We start from the raw sequence: 26,062 nt of genomic DNA, 5'->3' as shown, positions 1-26,062 counted from the left end.
TTACCTTTAACGCAAAAAAAGACACCATACAAAATAATGAAAAAAGAATGAAAAATATGTTTAATAAAAATTCGGAAGTCGAAGAATTAAGCTCTTAACTTAATTAAATATAATTATCTTGGTTATTTAAACAATTTATACGAAATATGTGACATAGAAACCTAATAAATTGGTACTTAATGTTTGTTCTTAAGCAATTGAAATTCTGACCATCCTTGTTAATTCAAGAATAATAGATTTTTTACTAGACGAAGAAAAATCATCATTGTTGATTGTTATTATTATTTGTGATTTATCATTGTATTCAAGTCCCCCATTATTTTAATTACCTTTGCATTCTTCTAATCAACATTCAGTTTTCGGTTTTAGTGAAGATGGTTCAGAAGCACAATCTTGGTACTTTTGATTACATTATTATTTGCCTTTCCCTAATTATTTCAGCAGTTATTGGAATTGCTGCAAAATATTATGGAGGTAAACAAAAAACTGCCAGAGAGTATCTATTGGCGGGAAAAAATATGGCCAAATTTCCTGTGATATTTTCAATTGTTGTGACGCTAGTATCGGCGTTTTCAATACTTGCAGTACCGGTTGAGGTTTACAGATTTGGTATTGGCATATATATTTGCATATTCATGATACCAATTGGAATGTTTTTAGCTTCTGTCGTTCTTATTCCTGTGTATTTTCAGTGTGGAGTGTCTACTGTAACAGAGGTAATCGAGTTTTGTTAAATTTATATTTTTATCGGATAAAAATGTTTTGTTGTATTTCTTAGTATCTTATAAAACACATCGTTTAAAGCGTGATAACAGGCTCATATTCTATTGCCAATAACACTGCTGTCGGTGTGGTGTCTTTAAGGCAAAGGAGGTGTGGTTCTTGCTTTCCAGTGGAGCCATTTATGGAACAGAGTTAGATTTCTGCACACACATGTCACAGCCTGTTTATAGGGCTGATCCAGTCATTCACCCAAAGATCGTAATTTTGACCTTAACCAGAGAACGATGAATCTCCAATTCAGTACTCCTAGAGATATGATTTGTTATGGGAACACAGAGGACTTTGTTACCCCGTCAGATTTAACGTGCAGCAGTCATCCTTCATTGCACAGGGGGTCATCGGTTGGCGAGGATCGAACTCGCACCTTTCGGACACGGGCTCAACAATGAGGTACAACAAACAAGGCTGAGATAGTACGATGAACTAGAAAATTAAGTTAATTTAGATCTATAAATACTAACTTGTTAAAAATACCAAGTGGCTCAGTCTGCAGCTCGCAGATTTGCAGCAACAGATTGAATATGGACTTACTGAAAGGGCTATTTTTAATTTTAATCGTTGAGTGTGATTTGGAGCTAGACTTTAGGCTCATGACCAAAAGGTCATGTGTTTGGTCCTCACTGGCCGAAGACTTCCCGTGTATTAAATGATGACGGGTGTATATCAAATCTGTCGGAATCACAAAAGCTTTGTTCCCATAAAAAATCATTCGTCTAGGGATACTGAATTTAAGATTGATCGTTCTCCGATTCAGGTAAACATTACGATTTATTGATGAATGTATGAATCGGTCCGCCCTTTAAACGGACATTGACGTTTGTGTGACTGATTGTTGTTCATTTACGTCGCACTAGAGCTGCACAATGGGCTATTGGCGACGGTCTGGGAAACATGCCTGAGGATGATCCGAAGACGTGCCATCACAATTTTGATCCTCTACAGAGGGAATGGCACCGCCGCTTCGGTAGCCCAACGACCTGCACGCGAAGTGGAGCACTTTACGGTAGCACAGTTTAACGAGGACCAATACCGAACACCCTCAGTCCCTACGCAGACTGATCCTTCGTGTGGCTGAAGTCTTACTCTTCGCCATAGATGAACTGAAAAACAAGAAACGCACCCTCTGACTGAAATTCACTGGTTTCAAAAAGCAGGATTGCTGAGATTAGCAATCAGCATTAGAAATAACAACAATCTAAAGTATAACTATATAATTTTAATTTTGAACTCAGTAGTGGTGAATGCTAACTCTGCTCTCAAACAATCTGCTAAAGAATTAGCTAGGTTATTAGTTTTATGTTTTTACCCAGATTGATAGCGTTTTAAGCCGTAACGTATTTGTGACAGTTGACGCGATTTGGTTAAAATCCTTATTTTGATAGAATGAACTTCAAAAAACGTGTTTTACTTTGCTTGTGAAGTGTGTTTGTGACATTTTAATAACATCCATTTGAATTTGTACTTCCAAACATATTTTTTTTTATAAATGTTATTCTGAGGTTAAATTAAAACTTAAATATACTCAACTACTTCTAAATTAACTTACAAGTTGCTCTTTTCTTAAATTTTATAGTTTCTAGAGATGCGGTATGGAAACATAATAAGATACATGGTATCCGTAGTTTTCCTGATTCAGATGGTAAGTGTTACTTGATAATGATAACATAGTTGTCATAAGTTATTTATTACACTAATATATCCCCCCCCCCTGTTTCATGCAGATGTCTTTCATAGCGATAGCTCTCTATGGTGCTGTTTTAGCACTCAGCGCAGTCACGAATTTGTCATTGGAAATGTCTATTGTATCATTAGGAGCTGTTTGTGCTTTGTATTGTTCAGTGGTGAGTAACTAGAGAGATTTTGCATTGCATTTGTCTTCTGCTTAGATAACTTTTTATTCTACCGCTTACAAGGGAAATACTCAATTCGATAATTTCGATAAAAGCATAGTTAAGCTTAAATGAAAGAATCAGATCTGCTCCCAGACGAAAATATGTCCACTTAAAGTTTCCGTTCATTTACTTTTAAACTAATAAAAACTTTCCGGCTGATGTGTATTCCTGGTGTAACAGTTGGCCCGTGAAGTTGTAAATTAGTTAAAATAGCTTAGTCAACTGATGGTTTCAGCTAATGCTTTAAGAAGGCTTTAGTAAAATGACATGATAAAATGGCTTTGAAAGTTATGATTGGAGTATGGAAGCATTTTGTTGTAAAAGTTTTCTATGAACTTTTTTGCTGAAACATACGAAAAGTTTAAAAAAAAAGTTTTAAATATAGTTCAAAGTTTGCATAGTAAACGAAAACATGGTTTTACCTTGCGCTTTTAAAAGGTTTCAGAAAAATGACAAAATAAAATGGCTCATACAGGCGATATTATGGTTATGGGATGATATAGTTGGTTACAATTATGAACTGAACTTTATTTTGCATTTATACATTTCCATGGAGCTAAACATAGTTTAGAAAAATTTTATTTTTAAAAGAATTCAAAGTAGAGTAATAATTGTATATTTTATGATTAATTTTTCCGAGTATGCATACTGTTTTAGGGAGGATTAAAAGCTGTTTTATGGGCTGATGTTTTCCAAGCCACTCTCATGTTTATTTGCGTGTTTTCAATCTATACAACTGGAATCAGAGATGGAGGTGGCATTTCTAAAATTTATCAGCAAGCAAAAGAAGGACAAAGATTGGTTTTGTTTGAGTAAGTATATATTTACAATTTCGTTTTAATTCAAAAATTTTTGCTGATAACAATTTATCGGATCATTTCTTTCCTTTAGCTGGAATTACGAAATTTTAAAGTAGAAAGTCTTCATATTTTGTAAACCATATCTGGGTTACCCAAATAAATTAGCTGTTTGCCATCCAGTGAATTAATTATTTAGAAACTGGTAGGTAATAATTAGGATGTGGTGCTTTAGTAAAAAAGAACTGAAGTAGGCCGGGAGAGCCTGGTCGGTAGGGCGCTAGGCCCATGTCCGAGAGCTCGCGTCGAACCCTGCCGGCTGAAGACTCCGCATGTAGTTGGTGACTGATGCACGTTAAATTCCGTCAAGTCGCAAAGTCCTCCATGTTCCCATAACAAATCAATACCTATGGGGGTACTGGATCGATCATTCTCTGATTCAGGTCAAAATTACGATCTGTGGATGAATGATTGGATGTATGAATGAGTCCGACTTGGGTGTGACGTACGATGTGGAGGAAGTCGGATTCTTGGCCATAGATGGCGCTACTGAAAAACAAAAAACGCACTCTCTGCCTTAAAATTGCTCGTCCTTTGCCAAGCAGGCTTGTTAATGTGGCAAGTGGAATTAGAAACAACAACAACAAAAGAAATATAGTTTTTTTGAAAGGTATACTAATGAAGATTGTTGAGTTTAAAGTCAATGTCTATAGATGCTGGACGCTATGGTCTGAAACGGTTATTTTCGAGTTTGGCAATTTGTTTAATCACGGGTGATAACACATTCATTCTATTCAGCTAGCACTTGACATCTATCATTACAATCGTAAAATGTGCATCGTTAAGGAATTTAAATTTTGGTAAACCTTAATACTGTTTAAATTTGAAGCAAATTTCATAAGTTTCTTAGTTAAATAATATTAACCGAACAAATCAATCGCTCTTTAATTTTATTTTATTGTACTATGGTTATTACTGTAAGGAAACATAGCTATGATAACTTATTAAGATTGCAGAAAATTTGAATGATATTATGGTCTAAAAATCAACACGAAGGTTCTACGATGAATTGATTTTTTTCTCCAAAATAAAATAGTCTGAACTTGATTTATTGGTACTATGATATGAGTTAGTATAAGTTGCTATCAATTAAAATTAGGGTAATCACAGACGAAAAATTCAAGTCAATTGAAATTATTTCGGTTTCATAAAACGATGTGATAGTTCAGAGATTCTAATTATTGATCGAAAAATAACTTTTAATAACTTTCGCCCGAAAACCATAACTTTAAATTTTTTTAAAAAAAGAAACGAACTAATACGCCTTAAGGACTGACATTAAAATTTATATAAGTTGTCTCATTGCAAAAATTGTCATGCTAGTACTCTTAGAATGCAATGGTAAAGTTAGTAGCAATTCCAATGATAAAATAATTTGTAATAGTAACAGGAGTAGTAATAATAGTAGTAATAGCAATAGTAGTAGCAACAGTAATCATAGAAGAAATAGTATTAGTAGCATTAGTAGTAACTGTGATAGTAATAATAGTTATACAATATAATAGTGGTGATTATAGTTATATATTATAATCGAAGTATGCTATAGATATCCTTTTTAACCTTGTTAAGATTAACCTTTGACGCACAATTTTTATTAAATATATTTTTCATATTTTTGTATTAATTTTGGCAAAATATGTGAAAAATGTTATCGTTAGCATTTTAATAATTTATGGTAACGAAATAGAACATGAAAAGTCGGGGTCTTTTTCTAACAATATTTTTTTTTTAATTTGCACTTATTCACAGTTATTTAGGCCTAAGAGAAAAAATTATTCATAATTTCCTTAATTTAATTTCGAGTTTCTTTAATTACAAAATCAGTTGTTGGTAAATGTTTGAATAAGAAGAAGAAAAAAATAAACGAATATTTTAGCACAAATATAATTCCGATAATCTAACAATTTTTTTTAAGTAAAAGATTATATTTTATAATTAAAAAATACCAAAATATATTTTTACTCGTAATTAGACTGCCAGAAAAAATATATGTAAAATGGACACAGGTGTACCACCTGCGTCAAAGAATTAACTAAGATGCAATACGCAAAAAATGGAATATAGATTATAATATTTCAAACTTAGCTTAAATTAACCTAATTATATATTTGACTATCACTTTGTATGAAATAATACTTATTTGTGTTATGTATAATTATAAGGGAAGAAAAAAAATAAAGCTAAAAATGTTCCGGTTTATAAATGCTTGATTAACACATACATATATTTATATTTTGAACTCTAAAAGATAAAGTAATTGCAAACATTTTCCTTTTTGTAGTTTCAAATGGGATCTTACGAGACGCTATGGATTCTGGGTTTGTTTAGTCCATGGTACTATTACTGGATTCGCAATGTATGGAACAAATCAAATTCAAGTTCAAAGAATGCTAAGTTTAAGCACAATAGATAGAGCAAAATCGTAAGTTTGAAATACGTATAATTTTCCTGAAGGAATTTTCAGCAGAAGGTCTTGGCTCTACCTAACATAGATTGTTGTGCTAAATTATGATGATGATGAATTGTATTTAAGTTAAAATATAAAAAAGGGACCATTCAAGAAGCATATATTTTATAAAGTTTAAAACTGATGAGATTAATCATATTTCAAAAAACAATCTATCTGCATCCTAACTATTATTTAATATTAATTAAATTTTGATCACATTTTAGTATAAGAAAAGGAATACTCTATTTTAACCTGTATTTTTATTCATTTGACCAAATAAAACTCGTTTTGTGCATCGAGTTTTAAATTTTGTAAGTATAAATTTTTAATTTGCAATATTTTACAAATCGTTAATTTATATCTATTTAAAGTCCTTTCATAAAAATTTAGAACCAGAATGCTTATTTCTAATTCAATGAATGATTGGCAGATAATATTTTTTTTATAAAATGATAGACAATTTAGACTTTATATATTCTTATAAATCATATTAAAATAAAGAGCGAAACTTTTTTTAATAATTTAGAAAATATTTAATTATATATATTATAATGAGCATTTATTTGATGTAAACAAATTCCTAATACTAAAATGTTAACTAAGTAATAAAATGTTCTTCAGAATACTTAAGTTCAAAATGTTTTTCAAGTAATATTTTACAGAAATTCGAAACATATAATTGAAATTTCTTTATTATAAGTTCTGCAACAGTTTTATAATTATCGTGTCTGTACTTTCTCTCTAAGCACTCTTCGGATTAGTACTATCCCTGTGATGTTGACATACTTGACATGTAGTTCTGTAGGACTATTATTATATTCCATTTACTTCAACTGTGATCCAATTTTGAATAAAGAACAAACTGGTCTGAAGAAATACGATCAAGTACGTAACTTACATTATTATACTTAAATTTCTCAAAATTCTCTTTCTTGTTTTTTCATTTTTAATCAATTTTTTTCTTGTCGTTTCGCTTAATTTGCCTTTATTTCTCATGAAGGGTAAACGTACAGTTGAAGGAGCAAAAGTTCGCATGTAAGTTTAGCTTTATAGCTATGATTTAATTTCGCAATCAACATTTTCTATTTTCATGAAAAATTAATTTATAGTTGTGTGGCTTCTTTGAAGTTAATATTGATGTTGTGCAGACTGTGCAATAAGTGTAGTCAGAAAATAGCTGAAAACGTGTTAAAAAATTGAATGTGACAGTAACAAAAATTTTTATTTTTCAAAAGTACATTATTGAAGTTAGTTTAAAAGTACATAAGTACATTATTCAAAAGTAAATATTTTTTTAGGATTACATATTTCGCTTTTAACAATTTCATAAGTTGCACGATAAAATATAATACGTATTAAAGACATAGCTGAATTTACCCTTTTTCACATGCATGCACATAACAAAATTGCTAATTCAATTCAATAAGAGTATCCTCAGTTCAACTTGTTTTTTTTTAATATAGATTATTTATTGATTAGCAGCAATTTATACACTAGTTCTAAGTTCATGAAGATATTTGAAGAGCTTTTTGTACATACTTATTGCGTTACATTTTGAAAGCATAAATTTTCCAGTTTCTTACAGTTGCATATGAGAAAAAAATATTATTTCGTCTGTAGTTTTTTTTTTTTAGAATGACAATAGTGATAATGGAAAAAAAACTTTTAAAAAAGATGCATAATGTTTCTACAAAAAATTAAATAAATTTATAAAACACATTGATATATTATTTAATATGTTTATCCATTAAGCTCTCCATTTAACTGAAAATTTCCTTTTCTAGAGATAGTGCTTGCTAGCTTAAAATTTTAATAAATTAAATTTTTTTAATGCAAATTTTAAGTAAATTTTAAATAAACAGATACAACTTTCAATGAAAACCAAATTATTATTTACAAAAAATAGGTTTTTCAAACAGCTTAATATTGTTTCCACTCTCTGACATGTTTCTATGATTTGTTTTTGCTATATATTATTATTCTTATAATGTTTTTGCACTCAATCTATCTCATCCCAAATCTCACGGGTAAAGAATAACATCCCAGATAAAGTGGTTTCGGGTTATAGAGAAATTAAACGTGATAAGTTAAAAAGTATTTTAATCGAATTTGTGGCCGAAAGAATAAACATATATATTTAGAACCTTTTTCAGCATGCGTAAGATTAAAACTAAATTTTTTTTTCATTGACGCCTCACTTTCTTTGTTTGAATCAGCCTTCTAAGAATAGCAAGAGTTGCAAACACAGCATTGAACAAAATTTTAGACTTTCAAAATATGCTTTATTTAGATAAATAAGAATAGAAAACCACAATTAAAATACATTTCAATATCTCTTCTTTTTATAGATAAATCAGTAGTTCTTCTTTACCATCATTGACCATTTGAAGCAATCGTGGCGCAGTTTCTGCGAGAGACTTCAAAATTGCTCCGTCCCATACTTTTTTCCAGATCTCCCCTCCATTTTTGTTAACTGCCTTCTTTTCTGCCTTTTTGAAGTTTAATTTTCTTTATTTTTCAGAATTTCTCTATGGGAGTGAGATTAGGTAATGGAGGAGGTAACTTTAAAATATTTATTGATGCACCATTTAGCTCTTATGTGGTTTGTCTTGAAGAGTGGTAACTAATATTGCCTTGTTGTACCAAAAACCCATCAGGGTAAATTATTTAGATTGTTCGAAGGTTTTCATTAATGATATTGATATATGCGGATGAATTAACAGTTTCTTCAATGACAGATCAGCAAGTTTTACATATGCCTTTTATTGCTGCCATGACCTTTAACTTAAAAGAACGTTCTGGTACAGGTATAGTGCATTTATTTTCGCAATAGAATATAATGGTAAGCAGTAGTGGTAGAATAAATGGAAAAATATAATGACTACCAGTAAACTATACTGGACCGTGATGGAATTTTTTTGTTGGCTCAACATAAAAATCCATCATACCGCATTGGTACGCTATGCTGACACAACATTAAAATCCATCATACCGCATTGGTACACTGTGTTGACCCAACATAAAAATCCATCATACCATGTTGAGTTTGCAATGTTTTGGCCCATTAAGAAAATCCATCATACTATGTTGGGTATGTTTAGTTGGGTAAACATAAAAATCCATCATACTATGTTGGGTATGCTTAGTTGGGCCAACATAAAAATCCATCGTACTATGTTGGGTATGCTATATTGGCCCAACATAAGAATCCATCATGCTATGCTGGCACGTAGTTGGTATGCTATGTTGGCCCAACATAAAAATCCATCATATCACGTTGGGTATGTTATATTTGCCCAACATAAAAATCCATCATATCATGTTGGGTATGTTATGTTGGCCCAACTTAAAACAGATGCTAATTCCTAAATTGGGATGTTGGGCAGATTTTATGGTCCCCATCAAGCTGTATGCTGGTCTTTGATGGGAATTCAAGATGGTAACCATCATAATTATGTTGGTCCACCAAAAAAAACTATCAAGATTTTTTGCCTTGGAAAGAAGTTGCTATGGAATAACTATAAAGTGCTTTCATAAAAAATTCAAATAACATTCGAGATCCTGTGCAAGTTTTACGGAGCACATTCAACGCCGTTTACCCTTTAGATGTTAAAATTGACCATAAGCACACTATAACAAAATTATTGCATGAACCTGCAAAAGGTTTTTTCTCGAATACACTTATGTTATTAAATTTTCTCTAACAGTTATCTGAGAAAATCTTGAAGCTTTTATAAACATTGTTTCGCTAGTTTAAAGTTTGTAAAAATTGCAAATTATGATTTTTTGTTTTATTTAGATCATTCCTGCCTATGTTGTAAACACGTTTCATTCTATACCTGGAATGACTGGATTATGTATAGCTGGTATATTCAGCGCTTCACTAAGTACAATATCATCTGCCCTGAATTCAGCCGCTACAGTCACAGTCATTGACTTTATAAAACCTTTTTATAGAAAAGGAAATATTTCCGATTTCAAAATTATTTTAATGACTAAAATAATTTGTAAGTTGCATGTGACTTATTTTGAATAATTTGTTTTTTAAAAAAGAATATATCTGACTGTATTATATTCATATAATAATATTTTTTTTACATTAATTGTCAGGCATTTTTAATGAAATTATCAAAATTATTAGCCAAAAAATTAATGTAATTATTTTTAGGTTTATGAAAGACCTAAATTTGATCAAAAATTTCTTTCATTGGCTTAAATAAAACAAAAATTCCGTTTCATAGCTTATTAAATTTTTAAAACTTATTATGTATCATAACTTTAAGTCAAAATCATTAGATATATAATTTTTTAAAAATAATTTAAAGCACAATAATTCGAAATATTTTGAAAATTTATATATTTTTAATATCAACAAAATACAATAACAAATGTGAACAACATAATATCAATACTACAGTAAAAAACAAAAACAAATGTTTGCAGTTAAGTCGGGGTTGCGGTTTTGGATATCATAAAGTGATTTGGATAGGATATAGTGGGATCTATTTTCCAAAACAGTTTTTAGCTGTTTACGATATTCCATAGCCTGAAAATAGATAAAACACTTACAACTCTGAATGTGTTTCACTGTACCCTTATTTCATATAACGAATAAATATTTAACTATCTTCTTAACCAGTATTTAATTTTGAATTATAGCTCAAGATTAATTTTTTACGAAGATTTAAAATACATATCGCAAAAGCGTAAATGATATCTGTAATAATTTGTATTTAGAGATTTTAATACTTTCAAATAAATAAAGTCAATATTTCTATTTTTTACGTTTTTTGAAAGATATCCTCGATTAAAAGTAGCAGTTTTATTACAAGATGCATACTATTTTTTGTCTCTGATAGTTTTTGACTGTCATAAATTTATAATTTCCTTTTTATTACAGTATAATTTATATGAAAATACGCTCCACTGTCTAGCTTTGAACAGTGTAAAAAAGAAAGGATAAAGCCATCTATTTTTATATAGTTTTTTTTATTAAATATACTTTAATGGCATGGAATCACACTGAATAATAATTCAATTAACAAATTATTAAATTTTGATGCTGATGTTTGTGTTGCGCAAATGTAACTGTTACAAAATCTAGTAATGAATAGAAGTGCTTGGTTTTTTTTTAAAGAGCTTTTTTAATAAGTGGTGAGAAAGAGTTAAGAGCAAAAGGACTCTTCAAAACCTCTTTGTGTTAAACTTTTGAATTAACTCTCAAATATGGATCTTAAAGGGTGGCAAAATATTATTTTTAATGATAAGTTTACCATTATGTACAAAACTTTCTAAACCTCGAATTAAGTTATCTAAAAAAATAAAAAGATTATCAAATTTATCCATTTCTTTTATTGCATTTTGAAGAAAAAAATAAATGTATTTTGTGTTGGTTATGTTCCTCTTAAATTAAGCGACTTAAAGTACTTGTTGTTTTGCTGTTTTTTGCATCAAAAATATTTACTACCTCGTAGCTTTTTCTCTCTCGCTCTAAATTCAGTGGCACGACAGCCCATAGAGGGCCAAGGCCTACTCTGCCCATCTCAGTTTTCTTGACCTTGGGCTATGGGGTGCAGGAGCAGATGTTCCGGTTAGGTGGTCAGCCAAACACGAAACCCCCAGTGTTTAGTTCCGAAGCACGCTTGGTACTTATTTATCGACCCACTGAAGGGATGAAAGGCTGAGTCAACCTTGCCCGGCCCGAGGATCGAACCCAGGACCTGTGGCACGGGAGCGCGAGGCGCTACCACTTAGTCCCCGGGCGTCTCGTAGTTTCTTAATGAACAAAACTCCATACTATTACTTAACTGAAAACTTTATTCACTTCAAAAATATACAAATTGGATATATCAGTCGATATGTTTTAAGCGCTTAGAAATAAATGCTCATTTTCAACACTTACCAGTGAAGAAACAAAAGTGAATTGATACTTTTTTCTTCTCATTCACATCTGGCAAGTCTTAAAAATGGGCGTCTGTTTTTGAGTGCTTGAAGCATATCGACTGATATTTCCAATTTGTATATTTTGGAAGCGAATGAAGTTTTTAATCAAGTAGTATGTTGCAGTATTTCTGGGGATTATCTCTTTAAAAACCCAAATTGTTTTCAACACTGATGGAGAAATACATAAACTGATTTTATAAAATAACTTTTATTTTAATTAAAATGCTTCAAATGAAAATGTTTTTTCTCTGAAAAATTTAAGTTTGATTGAATTGTTATTGAAACTAAAGATTGCCTATAAATGTTTTCATATTATATGTAGTATAGAATGTTATTTTCACAGCTCTCATTTATGGGGCTATTGGTATTGGTCTAAGTTTTCTGTTCTTAAAAGCAACTAGTTTGCAACATCTTCTGCAAGTCTTATTATCTGCACCACAGGGTGTCATATTTGGAGTCTTTTTAATTGGAGTGCTCACAAGGAAAGTATCTGACAAGGTTATATATCTTTTAAAATAAATATAGAGTACATTATTTTTTTTCAAAATAAATAACGCACTCTATATCTTATCTGAAATTATTTTAAAAATCTTATCAATAATTACCTATAATTATTTAATTCAACACATTTAGACGAGTATTCAAATCAAGGCTGCTTTTTGTTTTTTTGGAAAGTGATGTTAGTTTAGGTTTCTTTCCGTTGAATATAAATACATAAAAATACTGCAGCACGTTACATCTGTCGAGTCGCAAAAGTCCTCCATGTTCCGATAACAAATCAATAATTCTGGGGGTACTGGATTGGAGATCGATCGCTCTGTGATTCAGGTCAAAATTACGATCAGTGGATGAATGAATGGATATATGGATGGGTCCGCCTTATAAACAGGTGTGACGTATGATGTGGCGAAGTCGAATTCTTGGTCATAGATGGCGCCACTGAAAAACAAGAATCGCACACTCTGCCTTAAATTTGCTCGGTTTCACCGAGCAGTCTTGCCCGTGTGGCAAGTGGCATTAGAACCTACCAACCAGCATAAAAATAACAAAGCATTTCTTTTTCGAAACTTTCTTTTTCTGTGTAAATTACTCTGGGGAACGATTTGTCCTTTTTTTGTTTTGTTTTTTATTACCTGAAATTTTTTGAAGGATCATGGATATTTTCATATCGCAGATTTCAAATCTGCATTCGATTTCTATCTTTAAGCAACGGTTTTTTAAATGACTTTTTCGGTCAATTTTTTGTCGAAATGCTCAAATTTAAAGACGTGCATTGGATTACGTAAAAGTTGCGAAGTTTTCTAGGACAGTTAAGACACATGCCCCGAAAATGTCGTCCTACGCCGCTAGAATCCTTTTATGAACTATTTCATTATGTGCATCTGAATAGGCAGAGTGGGGAATGTCCTACCCACGTAGTGGAACATTTCCGGGCCTGGGTTCCTAAGCAATTTTAATTCTGTGCTCTAACTCTCCTAGAAGTTTGTTACTTTATTTCAAACCCCTGTTAAGCACTGCTTAAAACAATTAAAGGATATTGAGGTTGTGGGTTGATCTTGCCCTTAGAAAATTAGAATTGTTTTGCTTATACCGCAATTTTATACAAGACTTATAATATTCTCTAACTTTTTTGAGCAGTTTTTGTGAGCACCTTTCTAAATTTGAATATTTCTCCAAAAATGTCCTTTTAAAAATAAAGATATATTGCTTTTGGAGCGAATATAACTTCAGATTTGAAATCTTTACATCCGAATTGGGCAAGATCAAGTATTTGTATAAATGCAACAAAAATTTTGTTCCTCAGTGTTAAACATGAAAATATAATTTCATATATTTAATTCATGCTATTTACTATTGATTTTTATAAATATTGTAACTTCTAAAACAAAATATAACTTTCGCACTTGGAGTATCGGAAATTCAGTTTGTGTCTCTTTAACAGTAAGCCCCTTAGTGTTTCTAACTGCTCTATATAATTAAGAAGCAAAATTTATGCTGTGTTTTATTATTAAAAGCAAAGTGACGTGACTACTTTATACTTTGTAAATAAAATTATCCTTTTCTTTCTTTTTCTTTTGTAAAATATCAACCTTTAAGGAAAAAAAAAGTTAAGAGGTATGAGAGGTCACGGGAAGAGTATGTGTTTATTTGCTTGCTTGGAGTTTTAAGCGCAGGAGAACGTTATGGTTATACCGCGCCAAAAACCCGGAGAATATCATACATTTAGGTTGTGGGTTATAAGCTTGATTCATGCATGGATACTAAAAGCTTGTGAGAGGACATTTAATTTTAAGCGCTTAGAAAAGTTTTAAAAGTAGTCTTTTTCTAAAATTTTTAATCGGTGTTTGGAAAAAAGTTCTCTTTTTATTTATTTTTTAATAAATAATTCGATTGCAGAATAAGACTGCAAAACAACTATTATAAAGTATTTAAATTACTGTAATTTATTTCAGAGTATATCTGTAGCTGTATTCCTATCATACATGATAGTTGCATGGCTATCCATCGGATCTTTAACAAGCAAGTACAGCCAAACTCCTTTACCATTAAGTGCCAGCTCTTGCCCATATTTAGGCACTAATTCCAGTGTAGTTACGCCTTCATGTCTAAACGAAGCCAATTGTACTGCCTCAATGATATCAACAAAACCTCCCCCTAAGTAAGTAGCACTGTTCCCCCTAAGTAAGTAGCACTGTGAATATTTTATGTACTTTATTTTATTAGGTTATGTGACCGGCAAAGTATGAAATGCCGGCATTATATATAGTGCCTGACGTTTTTAGGCAAAGTATGAAATATGAGAAGTATTACATACTTTGCCTAGGCATTATACAAGGTAATTCATAATTCCCTCCGGGCAGGAACTGATGGACTATGGTTTTTTAAGGTCAAGTGCCATTGCCCGGTATACATTTGCCCGGTATACCCTACACTGATGTTTTTTAACGTCTGCCCGGTATACATTTGCATGGTATACCCTACACCGATGTTTTCTTAAGGTTCAGTGCCACTGCCCGGTATATATTTGCCCGATACTCCAAAAACTGATGTTTCTTCTAATCTATCGTCAGTAGGTCTTAAAATATCGAATAAATGTAATTATATCCACGAATAAATTAATATCAAATCGGATGTAATAAATATTTCGGGCATTCACCAAAGCGACTATGTGATTGTCAACGTTCACCGGTGAAAGTCAACAACCACCGATTTCGGTCATTCACAGTAACATGCACATCATTTACATAATTACCTCATCAGGGCGATTATTTCATACTTTGCCTAAATAGCATCCGGCATTATATATAATGCCTAGGCAGTGTGTGCAATATAAATCATTTCATACTTTGCCGGCTAGATTTAGGCATTATATATAATGCCGGTTTTCATATTTTCCCGGTAACAGTTATATAAAGAAAATGTATAGAGAAAACAGTTTCTAAATGCTTTGTGCAAGGTAATTTTAAAATAATATTATAATTGTGATAAATTATATTGTTCTACGCATCACAAAGCAGTACTTTATGTATGTGTGCGATATTTTTAAATATTATCTATGTCTAACCTAGATAAGGTAAAATAGATAAAATGATTCGTGCTTGTCATTTAGATACAGGTGGGTTGAGAGTTAATGGTTTATTTTATAGATGTCGCAGTCTGACCGATCTGCAAAGAATAGTTTGCTTAAAATCAGAATATATAAGCGATTTTAAAATTATCAATCATAACAAATGCTTTATTATTTTACTTTAATTCTCATTTCAACGCTCTTAATTTAAAAATTAAATTTCCTTTATTAGGGTTTAAATATAGTAATAATCCGATTCCATGTCAGAGAGGCATTCAGATACAGGAATAAAATTAATTTTATGTATTCAGATATTTCAAATACAGGTATAGGTTTATAAAAGGCTTTTTGTTGGCCAATTTATTAATTAGTTGAGCTCTTCACCTTCCCGACAAAACTGTGGAATTACTAAATAGAAATTTAAGTTAGTTTGCTTTCTGGAAAAATCCTAGAATAGCCCACTTCTTGGCGGCGACTTTTTGAAATCTCGTTGATTTGGCAGTTATTACTGAAATTAATTTTGCTTTTTGATTATTCAATTATTAACAATTTAGGTTCGAAACAATTTAAATTATTAGTTATTGAAAATTCCTTCTTCTATTCTCTCGCCATTTTCAACATTTTCAAAAAAATCAAACATGAAATAATAACGGTTAAAAAATGAAATAATAACGATGATTCTAACAGTAAAAGATAAGAAGCGAAATATGGCAAAATGATAAACCCTTTCACCTCTTTTCTAACGAAATCCAACTTTCGTGTAGGTATACATATTAAATAACCAATCAGGTTTAAGAATTTTGGTGGTGTGATCAGACGTTCGAAATAATTCCTACGAAATATCTTGGCAAATATCAAATAGTCACCCAGAGGTGGGCTATTCTAGGATCCACTCTTGATTTCTTTATTTTACAGTGATAATACGGTAGAAAATAGTTTATTTGAAACTCTATCTTTCGAATAATTTGTCTAATTAAAACGTCAAATGTATTTTCCTTTGCTCAATTTCAATAATATGATTTCATAACTCTTTTACACTCGGGGTTTTTGAAATGAGAAAAAATAAACTGTATATGGCTACATAGTTCATGGGAGTAAAGAACGAGAGTTTCGTTTTTTGATGAAGATGGTTACTTTGGTTTTGCTTCAGAAATCTGAAAGTTATTTTCGTTGTTTCACTATTTTTTAGAGTGAAACCTGAGTGACTACTTCAGGTGAGTTGCTTTAGCAGTCACTGGTTAACTTAGAAAGATTTTCAACCTATAAAAAGAGAATGATTCAGTATTTTCGTTGTAGTTTTAGAACTTAAATTCGGGTTTTTATAATAGAGATCAACTTAGACAGGTGCTCAACTTGGCAGATATAACTTTATTCCTAGTGTAGCTGTACGCTGTACGCTTCCTTCCTCAAAAAAGCATTCACTTCTGGTGCTGATAAAAAGAGGCATATTCTGCTATTAGGTCAAGAAATATATATCCTAAGGCATAGATGCCAACTGCTCCGAATCCAACAAAATATTTTGAAAAAGTGTAGAGAACTGTAGACTAAAATTTGCAGATTTTCGGTTAATTTTGCCAACTGTTCAAAAGATGTAATGCGGCACAACTGAAACTAAGTGACGTTTCACACAAACCTTTGAATTATTTAGCAGTAGACATGGATAAAAACCCTATAAATCGAATTTTCAAACCATAAATCATACATCCAAGGATTACCACTCGAAAATACTCATCCGTTGCCCGGAGCAAGTTGTCATCTCTCAAAGGCTACCACTAGAAATTATTTGTGCGCTATGAGGAGCAAGCTGACCTTTCTGATATGGTAAACAAAATCGAGAGTAAAGTCTTATCAATCTTGCACAGTAATCACTAGAATCAACTTCGTTCAATGAAATAAATTTCGAAAATTAATGAAATCAGCTAAGGATTCTGCTTTGTACAAATGGCTAATTAAAAACAAAGGAAAGAAGTTCCACTATCTAAGGCTATAATGCAAATTCATTTTTAAATAAATATTTTTGCTTGTGCTCAATAGAACATAATATATTTGTTAAAGGATCAAAATGAAATTTAAATACTAAATAGCACTATTTTTTGAAAAAAAATCTTTCCTTTTCACAGTTTAATGATAAAAAAATGGCAATAATTCGAATGGCAATAATTTTTTATTTTTATTAACCGTTTCCAATAACTTTAGAAAATCAAGGTCATTCTGCATTACATGCATAAATTTTTTTATTTAGAATTAGGAACGTGGTTGAACGATAGATAATTTTTTGTAACATCTGAATAGTTTGATTTAAAATATCTCAATTCATTTTATCGATTTAAGATATATCTTTAATGAAATAGAATTCTGAATAAGTATCTTAAAATTTAATTTTATTGAAGAATTTTCATTAAAAGTGTTTCATTAAATGGAATAAATTGCGAAAATTAATACGCATTAAAAACTAGCATTTGAAATGTAACTATAGTACACAGATGAATTATTAAAAAAAAATAAAAATATTATTTGCTTAAAACAATGTTTTTACATTCGTTTATAAATAAATGTCTCTTATATTTTGTCTCACAGTGTAAAAAATTCTGCATCAAATTGTGGTATAAAATACCGTAAAATTTTATTGGGGGCGTCGTCAGTAATATCCATTTACCGTAGAAAAACATTGTTACTGTAAAATATTATGCCGTAATTTTTAGATTAATATTTATTTAATTCGAATAATTAAGTAACTAATTAATCATTCGATACTGCAACTAAGTACTGCAACTACTAACTTAAGTACTGAAACTACTTCCATAATTTTAGGCAGTGTATTAATATCCATTTAACATGTTGTTTTTTAAAAATAAATATGGTTTTTGTATTGGCATAGATATTTTTATTTGCTACAAATATATAATTTTTCCCTTTTTCTTCCATTTTGTTTAGAGAAATATTTTTCCTTTATAAAATCTCTTTCATGTGGCATAACGTTCTTGGGCTCTTCTTAACTTTATTTTTTTCGGCAATTGCTGTCTTAATAACAGGTAAGACTTCTTCACGTATTGTTAGTCAAAGATAAAAATATCACCCTGATTAACTTTTGTTCTAATGATTGTATTTTCACGAACTAAGTGCCAAGCTTAATGACATAAAAATATGACTTTGAATGTATGTAATTAGTACTTAATATTAATTAGGTTGAGGAAACAATCACAGAAAACATATTTCATTAAACTAAATATACCTTTTTCCTTGCAGATTTACATTCTTGGGAATAAAAATACGGTGCTTAACAGCAAGCTGGAATATATAGCTTCCATTATTTAGTCCAGAGTTCGGTGCATATTTTGCTCCCTTTCGTGTCAACTTCTCTTTTGCAGAAATAATTCAATTTTAACTAAGGAAATACACAGTTTGAGTCACTTGAGCTATAAAATTAAAAAAAATCTTATTTTTTAATTTATATTTCTCTGGAACTACTCGACTAGTTTTGACCCTTTTAATTTGAAATAACGTATCTTAAAATCTTATAACATTTTGTATATTCTACAATTGAAAAGCTTTCGGCCATCATAAAATGCCAATAAAAGTAGCAAGCAAGCATTATGTTTCATTGGATGATACCTTATATATGAGATATCTGGAATATATGAGATTTATTTTTAAGCAAAAAGTTTTCATTTCATTTTAAAAGTTTTCGAGATGTGGCAAAATACAAAGAACATTAACCCTTTGACGCAGAATTTTCTCTAAACTTATTTTTAATACATTTCATTTATTATTTTGCACTAATTTAGGTCAAAATAAATGAAAAATACTATATTTAGAATTTTAATTAATTATGGTAAGGTAATACAGTATGAAACATCGGTGCTTTTTACAAGTTGAAAGTTAAATCTTCCTAACGCTACTCACTTCCAAACAATACATTTTCAAACTCTGCATTTAGATCCAAGAGAAAATGTTATTTACCACTGAAATTTCCTTTATTTACAAAATCAACTATTGATAAATTTTTTATTATGAATGAAAAAAAATCTAATTACTTTTTTTGGATTTTATATCTTGAAACAAATATAATTCCGAGAATCCAACTGATTTATTTTATTATTATTTAGACTATTTTTAATAATTAAAATATACTAACATGTATTTTTACTTGTATATGAAAGCGTCAGAAAAAAATAAGTAAAAGGGCACCGGTGTCCGATCTGCGCCAAGGGATTAAGGGGGTTGAAACTTTTAACCACACTCTCCGCACTTAACTTAGTCTTCCAAGTTGCTGCTTCCTCCCAATTTGGAAGATTAAAATTTAAATCTTTTTGAAAAAAAGAGTTTTTTTTCAAAGATTTAAGATTTTAGTTCTTCTTTGTGTATGTCTCCCTAACTCATCTGATATCACTAATAACCGATGACGTCACTGTTTTTGAATTGTTAAGTTTGGCACTTAATTCAGAAGTTAGCTATTAGGACAAAAGTCAATTAAGGTGACTTCTTTTTTGGCACTGCATGCAATAAGCTATATTTATAGGTAACACATTTAATTTATAACTGTGATATAAAAATGTATTTGGATTAAGAAACTATATTTCAATTTCAATGGTGCCTTTACTAATACGTGAACCAAATATTCCAATAGGGTAACTAATTGAAAAATTAAAAAAATTAGGATTTGGAATAACCTATAGTGCTTATATTATTTAAAACTATTATCTAAAGAGTAAAATTGTACTTTGTATTGCATGAATTAATAACTTGAACTAGTTTATCTTGATAATTATCCGAACTAATTAACAGTGGAATTGAAAAAAATCGAATTAGAATATTTTTATAAGTTTTTATTTTGACCTTTAAGGAGAAAATTTCCACTTGTTTATAATTAGGTTTAAAAGGTCTTCATAACAATAAAAAAATAATCTTTGTGAATTTTATATGATAAACTACTTTAAACAATTTTATATTCGGGAAAAAAAAATTTTTTTCAAAATCCAAAATTTTCTAACTTTAATTAATTTGGATTTTAAACTTTCAAGAAAATAAATGAAAAGTCTATTTATATTGAAGTGAATTTGGTATCTCGTACATTCCGTTTTATTTTGAGTTTTCAGCTGACAATTAATCATAATAAATCTAGTTAAGTCGTATTATATTTTCCAGGTTGGCGAAATAATGTGGTGCCAATTGACTCAAAATGCCTAAGTCCAGTGACTAAGCTTTGGATGAAGAAAACAACAGAGAATAAAGAAAACAACATACTTTCTGGTTTTGAAACGTCTGAACAAACACATCAATTGTAGATTTAAATGTGAAAAAAAAAATCTCTTGTAAATAAAATAATCTTAAATATTTTTATATACATTTTTTAATCAATAAATAATTATAATGAAACTTAAGCATGTAAAATGAGCAAATGATGATGTTAGCAAAGATTTTGTGATGTTGTCTCTGATTTTAGAGATTTCAAGAAGATGCAATTAATACCCCAATCATAATCAATAAAAAAACATTGGAAAACGTAAGAGTAATTATAAAAAAAGATCTTCTAGTTTTTTGTCGTTGGTAATTAGAGCAGGGGAGTGTGATTTTTCTAGTTTTCCTATAGCGCCATCTATTGCCAAGAATTCGACTTCTACTACACTCGTCTATAGAGCGAGTCCACTCAAATATCCACAGATTGTAATTTTGACTTTAATCAGAACACGATCAATCTCCAACTCAGTACGTCCAGATGCATAATTTGTTACGGAAATATGGAGGACTTTGTGACCCAACAGATTTAATTTGCTCCTATCACTATTTACTGAACGAGGATTTTTCAGCCTTCTTGATTCGAACTCCCGTTCTCATGAACGCGATTACAGTGCCCTGCCAACCAGGCTATCCCGATCCCTTCAAATTTTTTGTTAAGTTCAAAATTTTGTTAATTCCCTTGTCCTCTGGATTGGGTTAAAAATTACAAGGCTACGGAGTTGAACATTAGTAGTCGCAAGCCCATAAAATTGGGTCGGCTGTTCAACGACTATTATAAAATGTAATATAATAACATTAAATGCAAAAGTATGTTTATTTTCAATTATATTTCTATTATTTTAAGAGTTGAATATTTGTTTTATTTTCTACATGAAGACACTGTTATCGATATACAGGGTGGCCCGAAACGACCGCATTAACTCTGCACAGCTAGATTCCTCGTTGGGAGTACATAAAAACTGTTCCTGTACGATCAATAGTTTACGAGAAAAACACGAGAAACAAAGTATGACGTCACTGCCGGTGCAACAAAAAACACTTTATTGAACATATCAACAACAGTATACAATGCACAATTTAAGTAAGATGTTCAAAGTGTCCGTTTTAAACATTATCGTCTGGAAAGATATGCAAATACTGTTGCTGATATGTCCAATAAAGTGTTTTTTTTCCTTGCACCGGCTGTGACGTCATACTTTGTTTTTCGTATCTTTCTCGTAAACTATGGATCGTACAGGAGCGCTTTTTTGGGCTGTTTTTATGAACTCCCAACGAGGAATCTAGCTGCGCAGAGTTTATGCGGTCGTTTCGGGACACCCTGTATACATATATATTTGAATTCTGCATCATATAACTTGAACTAGTTTATCTTGATAATTACCTGAACCAGTTAACTGTCCATGTGCCATGTTCTTGCGAGAGTGGTGAAGCATATTATATTATTAGTGGTGAAGCTTAGGTTAAAAAGAGATTAATTTAGTTCCTTCTTCAAATCTAAGAACACGTGAGAGTTTCTGAGAATTTGTGGTTCTGTGTTGAAAGTTGAGGGAGAATATATTTATATATTCTCCTCTTATCATATATCCCTCTATCATATATCATATACCCCTTATCATATATCCTATATATATATATATATATATATATATATATATATATTTATATGGNAGAGCTGCGTTACGAATGTATCGCGCGGAGTATCCTGATCGACGAATGCCGGATCATAGAATTTTTCAACGGTTACATCGTCAACTTTGTGAAACAGGTGCGTTCGACGTCAACAGACATGACGCTGGTCGATTAAGAGCTGTACGCACTCCAAGGCTGGAAGAAAGCATCTTGAACATTGTGGCTGATAGACCCGAGTCAAGCACAAGAACTGTTGCGCGTGACGTAGGTGTGAGTCATCAGACTGTATGCAGAGAGTTAAACGAAAATCGCTTACACCCCTTCCATTTTCAGAAAGTACAAGCATTGAATCCGGCAGATTATCCTCTCCGCGTGAACTTCTGCCTGTGGGTGATGCAGCAATGTGCGTTGCAGTCCTATTTCGTAGGTGATGTGCTATTTACAGATGAAGCGACATTTTCACGCGAGGGTGTCTTTAATGCGCACAATTCCCATGTGTGGGCAACCGATAATCCACATGCAACGCGTCCACATGCGTTTCAACAACGTTTCTGTATTAATGTGTGGGCTGGTATTGTGAACGACTTTTTGATTGGCCCATACTTACTACCCACGCGACTCAGTGGCGGAAGCTATCTTATTTTTCTGAAAGAAGTGTTACCACAACTGCTGCATGATGTTCCGATCGCCATTCGTAACCGCATGTGGTTTCAGCACGATGGGGCGCCAGCACACTTCAGCATTGATGTACGGAATTACCTGAATGCCACGTTTGGTGCTCGATGGATTGGGCGTGGTGGACCAATCCCTTGGCCACCCCGATCTCCCGATTTATCGAGCCTCGATTACTTTTTATGGGGACATCTAAAGCATCTTGTTTATGAGACTCCAGTTGACTCAGATGAGGATCTCGTCGCTCGCATATCTGTAGCTGCTGCAGGTGTGCGTGAAATACCAGGCATCTTTGAACGTGTACGCCAATCGCTCCACCGACGCTGTCAAGCATGTATCGCTTCTGGTGGACGCAATTTTGAACACTTACTGTAAACATGACACTTGTCAACAACGCTTTCAATAAAATCTTTGTTTTTCCTTTCGGCCGTTATTTCTCCTGTTTACGCCTCACCGCGTCACTTGCGACTATGCATTCCTATATAATAAATCATTGTTACAATGTCCTGTACCTACCATTAAAGTTTGTACCATGAATTCGGGACCACTCTGTATATACCACGTATAACATGTTTGTACACCATTTTTTATTATTTTTGATTTTGAGTTAAGTGTTTCAGAGTTTATTGTTCTTCTAGCAGTCATAAAGTTATACTCTAACTCTAATCGATTTTTCTACAACGATATGAAATATGAAGTTCATTGCTTTCACATGGACATAATGACAAGCTGGTGTGAATGGTTAAAAAAATTAGAACAGGCTTAATAAAAATATGCATAGATTCAATGGTTTGAAGTGTAAATAAGCAACATGGAGACCTCTTCTTTGGAATAAGCTTCATATATTTTCGCTTGAATCGTACAAAATGATAATCTTAATACTTTATTTCATTCTGTCTGGTGGAATAACTAAATTTTACTCATTTCATAAATTCTTCTAAATTCGGAAACTAATGGAGCAACATTTTATTCAAAGCAAAGTTTGTCCCTGTAGCTATTTCAATATTGCACTGTAAGATTGTGCACGATTATGTAGTCCAACAATCATTTGAATATTAGTTAATTTTTTTTGGAGATTTTTTTCTCTTTAATAAATAGGTTTAAAAATTATGAACGCGAAACCTTAATGTGATTAAAAATTTCTATTCCCTTGACGCAGAACAAATTTGATTAAACAAATTTTTATACTTTTTTCTTTATTTTGTAATAATGTAGGACAAAATGAGTAAAAAATATTATTTTTATCATTTCAATAATTTAAAACTATGAACTATGCATGAAGCACCGGTGTATTTTTCTAGGTAAAAAGTAAAGTCTTCAATTTTAGTAACTATTAGATTAATTTTTCAAAAATTTAAAAATATCAAAATATATTTTTAAGTGTAATTAAAAAAGGAGAATTTTTTTTATGAGGGACACCGGTGTCCTGTTGGAGCTAAAAGCTTAACAACTTTAAAGAGTAAGCTATTGTCATGACAATAGTGGTTTTCATCAATACAACAATAAAAACTTTCAATTTATTTGAGATTTAGAGCATTTCGAGTACATAGTTGTGTGTATACAACTTTTCATGAAGAAAATTCTACTTGTGTCTCTGTACCCTGTATCAAATATATCTATTTGATTTGTTGGACAAATACTTGGTTTTTCTTCATCCAAAATTGAGTAACAGGACTCAAACACTTAGAATTTGCAGGTATTGCATTCTTTTTCCATCCTACAAAAAGTAAAGAAACAAAAATCAAATAATTAAATAAATTTTTATTTCATATAAAATATTTTTATTTATAAAGAATATTTATTGAATATCCTTTATCTCCATGTATAAAATGCTAACAATGTGTTGATATGTTATGATACCCAAAAATGGCCAACGATTTAAAAAAAAGTGGAGAGAAGGTCGTGTTCGCATTGCTCAGGAAACTAAAGAGTTTATTCATACTAAGTTTCGAAGTTCGTTGATATATGGCCTTCTAAAATTTGGAAGAATTTATAAAAAGAAATAATTTCAATATAATCGTTAGCAACAATAACGTGGTAGCATTTAAAGAATAAAATAAACAGTTCTCCGAGTAACCATTTTAGTTAGAATCGTCATTTGAAAGTTAAAATGGAAAGAAGAAGAAATAATTATTTCATATTTTTTCTGATCAAACGCGCCCGCTGTTGATGACATTTATAACTAGTTCTGAAACCGTATAATAAAACAAATTATTTCCTAAGTTGAATGTAGCTAACTAGGACTTTTTTGTTGATTTTACAAAACGTTGGTCATTATCGGTTGCATATAATGAAATGGAGGAAGTATAATTAAAGATTGTCATATAGATCGATAAAGTTTTTAAAAAAGTATGCTAAAACCTTAAATAGGATTTAATGTAAATGTAAAAAAATGCGAAAAAATACAGCTGTAAAACTATAATTTTAAAAAAACTCATAATTTTAAAAAAACTCATAATTTTAAAAAAAGAACAATAAACGCATTGTAATTTTTGATAATGATGACAAATAAAATTTTATTATTTTCCGAATAATTCGATAGTTTGCACAACAGTCAATATTTTTGAAACTATAATACAGAAGAAGATACAGCTCATATTGCAATGCCATGCATAGAGATATTTTTATTATTTTAGCATACTTGTTAAATTCTTAATATTCTAAGAAAATGTTGTTACTTACGCCACTTACCAGTGCCTGCAAGGATGCTTGAAACCAAGCGAATTTTTAAGTCAGAGAGTGCGTTTCTGGTTTTTTCAGTTGCGCCATTTTTGACCAAAAATACTGTTTTAGTTTCACATACGTCACAGCCCGTTTTACATAGAGGACCCAATCATACTCCATTCATTCATACATTCACAAATCGTAATTTTAACCTGGACCAGAAAACAATCAATCTCCAAATTAGTACCTCCAGAGGTATTAATTTGTTAAGGGAACTTGGGAGAGGTTTTTTCAAAACAGAGAGTTTTTGACAAAGTTATCAACACGAGATTTTATCTTGACGAAATAGTAAAAAAAAAATTCTATT

General features: G+C 31.1%; 2 protein-coding genes across 2 annotated transcripts in view; one reads left to right on the top strand and one right to left on the bottom strand.

Annotated features, from left to right (window-relative positions):
- Nucleotides 1-335: 335 nt before the first annotated feature.
- LOC107447615 (sodium-coupled monocarboxylate transporter 1) lies at nucleotides 336-20,832 on the top strand. Its single transcript, XM_043048914.1, has 11 exons — nucleotides 336-716; nucleotides 2,357-2,422; nucleotides 2,505-2,624; nucleotides 3,333-3,487; nucleotides 5,814-5,954; nucleotides 6,728-6,866; nucleotides 9,781-9,988; nucleotides 12,268-12,422; nucleotides 14,378-14,583; nucleotides 18,427-18,524; nucleotides 20,638-20,832. Exons 1-11 carry the CDS (start codon nucleotides 375-377, stop codon nucleotides 20,775-20,777), a joined length of 1,770 nt encoding a protein of 589 aa, XP_042904848.1. The 5' UTR covers nucleotides 336-374; the 3' UTR covers nucleotides 20,778-20,832.
- Nucleotides 20,833-24,534: 3,702 nt separating this feature from the next.
- The window catches only part of LOC122271803 (putative sodium-dependent multivitamin transporter), a 50,004-nt gene continuing 48,476 nt past the window's right edge, over nucleotides 24,535-26,062 (bottom strand). Inside the window, exon 11 of the mRNA XM_071184231.1 lies at nucleotides 24,535-24,748. Coding sequence (XP_071040332.1) covers nucleotides 24,648-24,748 — 101 coding nt within the window. The 3' untranslated portion in view covers nucleotides 24,535-24,647. The remainder of the gene's footprint in view (nucleotides 24,749-26,062) is intronic.

Source organism: Parasteatoda tepidariorum, chromosome 8 (genome assembly GCF_043381705.1).
Source record: "Parasteatoda tepidariorum isolate YZ-2023 chromosome 8, CAS_Ptep_4.0, whole genome shotgun sequence".
In the NCBI taxonomy this organism is placed as follows: Eukaryota; Metazoa; Arthropoda; class Arachnida; order Araneae; family Theridiidae; genus Parasteatoda; species Parasteatoda tepidariorum.
This window is presented reverse-complemented; position numbering and strand designations above follow the sequence as displayed.

Bases quoted from the DNA above. Each gene is read 5' to 3' on its own strand.
- LOC107447615 (XM_043048914.1), top strand. From the start codon at position 375: ATGGTTCAGAAGCACAATCTTGGTACTTTTGATTACATTATTATTTGC. The intron at 14,584-18,426 runs GTAAGTAGCACT...CATTTTGTTTAG, and splicing joins TCAACAAAACCTCCCCCTAA to AGAAATATTTTTCCTTTATA. The intron at 18,525-20,637 runs GTAAGACTTCTT...TATATTTTCCAG, and splicing joins AATTGCTGTCTTAATAACAG to GTTGGCGAAATAATGTGGTG.